Source organism: Syzygium oleosum, unplaced genomic scaffold, assembly GCF_021117445.2.
Source record: "Syzygium oleosum isolate NSW1041296 unplaced genomic scaffold, Sole_v2.1 Sole_v2.03, whole genome shotgun sequence".
Classification (NCBI taxonomy): Eukaryota; Viridiplantae; Streptophyta; class Magnoliopsida; order Myrtales; family Myrtaceae; genus Syzygium; species Syzygium oleosum.
In genome coordinates, this window is record NW_026607487.1 from 11,784,990 (window position 1) to 11,792,739 (window position 7,750).

General features: G+C 47.6%; 1 protein-coding gene across 1 annotated transcript; it reads left to right on the plus strand.

The window, feature by feature from the left end:
- Positions 1–5,637: 5,637 nt before the first annotated feature.
- On the plus strand, positions 5,638–7,750 carry LOC115670888 (transcription factor MYB1R1). Its single transcript, XM_030592283.2, has 3 exons — positions 5,638–6,177; positions 6,317–6,525; positions 6,952–7,750. The coding sequence occupies exons 1-3, from the start codon at positions 5,895–5,897 to the stop codon at positions 7,333–7,335; spliced, it is 876 nt and encodes a 291-aa protein (XP_030448143.1). The 5' UTR covers positions 5,638–5,894; the 3' UTR covers positions 7,336–7,750.

The window sequence follows — 7,750 nt, forward strand, 5'->3', positions numbered from 1 at the left end:
AATATTTCCTCGTCTTGCAGGCATCTTCTTTGCTCGTGCCACCGTGCCTTTTTCATCATGTCATGTCAACGCTGTCAGCCACATCATGGGCCGCATCAAATGCACGGACGAAAGAATTTAAACTGCGTATTTTTGTTCACATAAAAATCGTGCATTTCCTTTTTTGATCGTCGTGTAATTGTTTTTGGGGAGTTGGCCTAAGGAAAACTAGGAAAGCAGCATGGAATCTGTGCTGGTAATGGATAAGAGGAATTCGATACTCTGTACCTGCAAGAGGTCGCTGAGATTGGGCTCCAGCCCAGGGGCAGGGGTTGGACTTGGGAAGGATAACCAGGCCCATGGGCCTCCTTCAAAGGGGACTCCAAGTAAGCCCATTTTCTCACATTCAGCTCGATTTTCGTGCCTACGCTGTCTCCCTAAACGGGGTCATCCTACCTTTCGAAGCCCTTGGGATCTCTATTCATTAGCTTCAATTGGGAGTACAGCGAAGGAACAGATGATTTTCACGCATCAAAGTACGTTCGAGTGACCAGTGAGGATCCGTGCTGTTTTGGCAGCTGGGGCATCTCTGTCGGATGGTCTGGGAAACTGAGAGATTCTCTCGATGTTGACGTAACCTCATCGAATTGTTTGATGAGTTCTTTAACCTGTGATCTAGATCGGTGGTGACATCACAAAGAGATATTTACGTTTTGAAAGCCGTACTTACTCTATGATTGAAAGAAAGGGTGGAGACACCACATGATATTATGATACATACTAGATGCAGCGCGGAAAATCAAAATGCAGTCGATACTTGTGCTCCGACGTCGATGCGGAAGATCGAGTCAGGTAGTTTCCATGTATAAATCATTCTGATCTATCTTATATTACGGCAGACCCACCAAGTTAGGGTTAGTATCTGGTGATTCATGGCAACTGATTGCCGGTCAAAGATCGCCATATGCAGCCTTGTGCAAAGTTTCTCAGGAAGTGTTTTACTTCGGAGTCAAAGATCGAATGGCAACCATTACTCGTCGTCCTCTAGTGGGAAGGAATGGTTTCTAATGCTCGGGAAAGTGATGTAGTTCTGTTTTAGAGAAGATGAAATCCTCGAACGGATGTCCCTTTTCTTGTGTGATGAGGAGAGAACTTTGGAGCATGTCATCTAATCTTGCTGCATGCAGTGAATGCGTCTGTGTTTGCAGGTAAGGGAGTCAGATATTCTGAAAGATCAAATAAGTTTATCTGACAGATGGTTTCAGGAATAGTTCGATCTTGAAAAGCTCTCTAAGGCGGACAGTCAAAGAGTGCCTGTAGAAAATTTGCTTTTATGCAAAAAGTTGTAATGAGAACAATGACCGAGATTCACATCGAGGCTGACAAACCACAAGAGCACAAATTAAATGCCTAGATTGATCCATTACGCGATTGTCGAGTACTTTATTCCCGTATTGTCATGTATCATGTCAAACGTCGTACCGTTTGCATATGTAATTTTTCAAAACTTTGTCGCGTGCCTTTTCTTTCTTATATTGGGATGATTCTAAAAGAGTTCTTACGACAGAGGACGACTTGGATTTCTCGCAACATCTATAAGAATCATCACAACAGAGAGTTCATTTTGTAAGGCTTATCTAAGCGGATCCATCATCGTGTATACACAACGAGAGCTACCCATGGAATCTCCGGGGCCATCCGGAGAATGTCTCCTCTTCTAATAACATTAGGCTCGGAGCCGAGATATCGACGTACTTCACGCGGGTAAAGTTTTGCCACGCATCAAGTCTCATGCATATTGACTCTAGAGGATCCGTGACTCGATTCGTTCGAGAGACCCGCTTCCAAATGCGCACCGCCTCAAGCGGTCAACTCCGAACACACTCGCCCGGGCTGTCGGGTCCAAGCGGATCGTGCCAGGTCATTACAATACGAATCCATCCCGCCACAAAAGAAAAAAAAAGAAAAAGAAAAACCATTCTTTCCTTTTCCTCTGGGCCTTTTGGTGACATTGGCGTCGATGATGATTTGGAGAAAGAAACCGGGGATTCGGAGCAACGAAAATTAGGTGGACAGGAGAAGCAGGGAGAAGCAGGACCAATGAGGAGAGGGAGAGAGGGAGAGGGAGAGGATGAGGAGCAGAAACATTAGCCGCCACGAGCTCGCGAGAACCGAGGCGACCGATCGATGTCGCCCCACGGATCGCGACAAACGCCTCGCTCCCGCACGTACCCATCCAATTAGCCTCCCGACACGAAAGCGCCGACAAAAACAGGGGAGGCACCATTCATTTAGAGCACGTGCGCCACGCCCGTTTTCCCTCAAACCAACCACCACCGCAACCAGGAAAACCGTCATTCGTCTCGTCATCGACAGTGCTGCCTCCCCCCGTTCATTTGGCACGTGATTATCCTTTTGCTTAACGTTTTTGCTTACGCGTGCTCAGCGCTTTAAGATACCACCTTTTGTTGAAGGGTCGCCATCGCCTCCGTCTTTTAATTTGGAGGGACCGTGTCTCTGATTGGTGTGTTGCTAGAAGTTGGTATATCTAAAAGGAGTTTCTCGTGCTTAGGGAACAGCGTGGAATGCAATTCGAAAGGGTATCATAGGGGCATCCATGAGCAAAAGCCTTCAAAGTGGTGCGGAAGATGCAATGGAGGAACGAAAAAAGAGAGGAGGTCGTTCCGTTCATAGCGGGATAAGATGGAGGATATTTTATTTGGATTTTAGCTTACGATCGAACGTGCATCCTGGATAACGGGAACAACGGTGCTGAAGCGGATATGCATCGAGCACGTCGCTTTTCTAAGCCTATCGTTCCGACCATAATCGATTCATCGAAATTCATCGCATCATAATTTGTCGCTACCGTATTTCACGTGCTTAGATGTTAAACAAAACGGGTATCGTTCTTTATCTTCTCATGATGTCGTCATTCCGTTTTATGGCCTCGGGAAGACGACACGTTTCCCCGACTTTTCCAGCAAAGCTCCCATGCATGTGAAGCGAATCAAAGCAATCTCTGGAGATGGGAGAATCCGCCCCATCGTTGGTTACCACTCTCGCTTCCTAAGGTCAAAGCGGAAAAGGAAGAGGGCGCGACGAAACAGAGAAAAGAACAAAAGGAAAAGGCGGCAGCCCATCAAACCTTCAAACTATAATGGAACGAAAAAAGCAAAAGGAATCCGCTCACGCAGCCAGCCACAAAGAAAGGCTGACGGTAAAAGAAGAGACCCAGTTGTATTAGAAAAGTCTTGGATCGAAGAATTGGGGGAGCGTTGAGTAGTTAATATATCATAATCAGCCAATAACTCATTTATTTAAGCTTTCGAGTGAAGATAGATTCGACTGGATATATTGATGATTTAGGATTTGGGTTCCCTCTTGGCAATAAGAGTGTGCAAAATGGATCGCCCAAACTGAGAACCGCCAGAACCAGCCGGTTTGGTCTTGTTTCCCGAAAGTGTCGGTTCGGTTTCCGGTTCCTAAAAGTGAAACCGGTGTCCGGGTAATTCGGCTCCCGATTCTAAAGGGAATCGGACCGAACCGACTACATATACTTTTTTTTTTGTGATTATGTGTAGTCCGCATGGAGAACACAATTCGTCATCGCATTGATTGGAATTGCACACTTGTTTTTGTGATTATGTGTAGTTGGCATGGAGAACACAATTCTAGTTTCAAAATATATGGTATCAAGTAGTGGAAAAAAAAAAAAGAAACGACCGGTTCCTGGTCCTAGGACCAATCGGTTCGATCCCCGGTTCCCTATCGGACCGGATCGGAAACTGATTACCACTATTTGGCGATCTCCTTGAGTGGAAGGTATTAGAATTCTGTTGTGCTACCAACAAATACTATCATAGTAGCTTTCTGGGCGGTGGGCTTTGCGGTGGTGGCTCGGTCCGAAAACTCAGACGTGAGAGGGAGATTGTTAGGACGAGCAGTTAGAAAAGTCACACGTCGAAAAATTGATGTGATGTCGAACAGTTAATGTTATCATAATTGGTTCATAATTCATTGATTTAAGCTTTTGAATGAATATGAATCTAACTGGATTTGTTGACGGGTTCGGATTTGCACCCCCTCTATCGGGCTTCTGTTGCGTGCTCCCGACGGACGGAACGGATTGCGCATCCCCCAACAACAAGTGCAAGCGAGCGAGCAGTGGGGCTGCGGCACCAGGTATGTGGCGATGGCGGGGCCCGGCTCCAGCTCCACTTATCCCCCTTCTTCACCACCACCACGACCACCACCACCACGACCACGGCCGTCACTATGGACGATTGAATGCGATGGACGAAGGACGCGATGGGGTCAAACGCGGGACACGCACACGCACAACCCCAAATCTTTTCCAAAAGGGAGGAGGGGCCGACCGAATATGCCAAGCCGACGGTGGAGACGGCCCCCCTCCCTCTGCTGCTCCACCACCAGCACCAGCACCAGCACCACCCCCTTTTTCTTTTTTGCCATTTTAACTTTCGCCACTACACCATGCATACTTTCATCTTTTCCAAATTCATTTCCAACCCCACGTTCCAATAACTTATATGATCCGAAGGATTATTTGTCCTCCACTTTCAAATCGCCTTTCCATTGGCCAGCAGACATTTTGCTTTTCTCTCCCGATCGCTCGACCACTTCGCCGCCCCTCCAGCTTTAACCACGGCCATTAGCTTAATTAATCACGTACCCACGTCAGAAGAGGTCTAGAATAATCTGTTAATCTTTGCCCTTGAACTTGGACCCGCCAATCGGGACGTTTACTGTATTAGGTAGGCTTTGCTAGTATTAAATAATGCTGCTAGGAAGGCGCACGCGTTGTACTTCAAAAGATAGGTGTATTGGAACGATGGGCTAGGGAAGATTTGGACATTTGTTGAACTGACTTTGCTTTTAAGTAAGAGATATTAAAACTTCAATTTAAAAAAGTGCTAGAGATTTCAAAAAGTCCAGACTCTTCTACGGACTGTCCTTTGTTTTAATAATAATAATAATAATTCATATTGGCTGAAGGTTTTTTGTAAAAATTCGAAGCCAAAATTGCCCGGAAGGTTTGCTTCACGTAACACTGGCAAATACGCGTGCTCGTCGACATTTGGAGAATCGAGTAAAATCACTCTGTTAAGAAGTGTTTATGAAATATTGTTGACATAAATTATAGCACACGATACAAATAAAACCGTATGAATTGTTACTTTGATAAGTTATATATTATAATCCTTTCCTTACATATTTACACATAATTAGGAAGGCTACATGTGATGAGCAACAAAAAGATGTTTCTGTTTTCCTTTTTTCGGCCCTGGATGATATTCCCTTTTCCCCATGAGATGCATACGCATTTCTATATTCCTCTTCGGACGAACTCCCGATCGAACCGACTTTATTCACGCGACTATTTCCCTAGGATTTACAGCTGAAATTCGGATAATTTATGAGCAAAATATACTCTAAGATGGGATATCAACATCCATATATATATAGGTATTGGATATATCTACACGAGATTGAAATTTGGTAATGTTACCCTAATCGTCACGCATGATATATTGCTCGCACCCCTCAAAGAAAAGAGATGAAATTCCAAAGACACCTGGCCTCGTGTAAATCGCTCGATATTCGAACGGCCGCCATTCGCCCATCCCCCCCCATCCATCCGATCCCGACCGTTTATTTACTCCCCCATCACCTCCTCCTCCTCTTCATCATCCCACGCATCGCCATGCAACTCCCCCACATTTTCTCTCTCTAAGGACACTCTCGCTTCTCTCTCCATCTCCATCTCTCTCTCCCTCTCCTCCTCCTTCTTGCATGGTCTGAGATTAATTCTGAGCCCTCCGTATCTCGGGCTCGTGGGCTCTGGGTGATCCGCGAGTGGGGTTGAAGAGGAGGCGCCAACAATCCGGAAGATGTCGCGGACTTGCTCGCAGTGCGGGAACAACGGGCATAACTCGCGGACCTGCGCGGACGGAGGCGGCGGCGGCGCCTGCGCCGCGGAGGGGACCGGCGGCGGCGGCATCATGCTGTTCGGGGTGCGACTGACGGCGGAGGGCTCGGCCTTCAGGAAGAGCGCCAGCATGAACAACCTCTCTCAGTACGAGCACGCCCCGGAGTCCTCCAACATCGTCGACGCAGGCTACGCCTCCGACGACGTCGTTCACCCCTCCGGTCGCAGCCGCGAGAAGAAGAGAGGTGATTGAACTGTATCCGTGTCGGCGGATTTTTATACGGTTTTTTTTAGTTAGGTGAACTGGGGGAGGGAGGGGGGGGGGGGGGGGTTCTTGGTCAGCTTTTGGGTGATTTGATTTAATCATGGGGGTTTGATTTATAGGAGTTCCATGGACGGAGGAAGAGCACAGGCTCTTCTTGTTGGGACTCCAGAAGGTGGGGAAGGGGGACTGGAGAGGGATCTCTAGGAACTTCGTGAAGACGCGGACGCCGACGCAGGTGGCGAGCCACGCCCAGAAGTACTTCCTCCGGCGGAGCAACCAGAACCGGCGCCGCCGCCGGTCCAGCCTCTTCGACATCACCACCGACTCGGTAAGCACAGCATCAATCGTTCGATGATCGACTTTTTTTCCTACAAATTCCAACTTTTTCGAAATAGCAAGAGCATCAATTGATGTCCCTGGTCCTTAACATGGGCATCTACACTCTGGGATGCTATTGCTAGCTGTTGAAGAACAACCCAAATCCACTAGTTCTTGCATCCCTGTCTGTGTGTTGTGCATGCCTATTAGGAAATGGAACTTGCTGGTAACAGCAAGAATCCATTGATTTTTTCCGGATTTTCTTTTCCATAAAAGGTAAAGCAATGCCATAACCTAAGTGGAATGACCAATCTTTCCTTAAGGGATTACAAAGCAATCGCAGGAAATATTTTTCAGGAGAAAAAACAGAGTATGGCGTCAACTTAGAATTGTTTTTCCCCTGAAAACTCAAACGTCAACTGAAAATCTGTTACAGTACTTTGGTGGTTCAAGTTCTTCAAAGGAGGAGGGTCATCAAGCGCACCAAGTACCAAGCTTCCCTCTTTCCTTGCCTCCGGCGGTTTTGCCCGGAACCAGCGAGAATCTGCTGGAAGGTCTGCGCCTAGGCAAAGAGGGCCACCAGTCGAAACCGACCCCGTCGAAGCCCATCCGTCCGGTTCCGATCCTCCCTATCCGTCCGTCCTCGAAGATGGCCGCCCTCGACCTCAACAAGGCGACTGTGACTCCGGAACCGGCGGAGCCTTGGCCGCTGTCTCTCAAGCTCGCCGCAGCGGTGGCAACGATGCCCTCCGACGACCAGCAGGCGGCGGCGGCGACGCCGCACTCGTCATCGACCAACAGCATCATCAGCGTCGCCTGAGGGAATCGATGTCCATAATCACCCAATGATTTGGCTGGCAATGCTGCTAAACGGTGGGGGGGGGGGGGGGGATCATCTTCTATAGCATAGATGAAAGTAGAGATGATTAGGGAAATCTAAAGGGTTAAGTCATTGTTAGATTTGTACAGATTATGTTGTGCATGAAGCTAGAGGGGGGAGGGGGGGACAGAAGATGCGGTGTCGTTTTCGTGGTGTCCAGTTGGTCCGGGTTGGCTGTTTTTGTGGGGTGAATGGGAGAGGACCAGGTACCTCTCTGGCTATTGGTCCGGCTTGCTTTGGGAAACCTCAACCTTAGGAAAAATGAAAAGTATGTAGTCCGTGAATATTCTTGTCTATATGTCTCTGTTCTTTTCTCTCTTTCTTTCTTTTTATTGAAGTATTTCTGGGTGTACAA

Bases quoted from the DNA above. Each gene is read 5' to 3' on its own strand.
- LOC115670888 (XM_030592283.2), top strand. From the start codon at position 5,895: ATGTCGCGGACTTGCTCGCAGTGCGGGAACAACGGGCATAACTCGCGG. The intron at 6,178-6,316 runs GTGATTGAACTG...TTTGATTTATAG, and splicing joins CAGCCGCGAGAAGAAGAGAG to GAGTTCCATGGACGGAGGAA. The intron at 6,526-6,951 runs GTAAGCACAGCA...AATCTGTTACAG, and splicing joins TCGACATCACCACCGACTCG to TACTTTGGTGGTTCAAGTTC.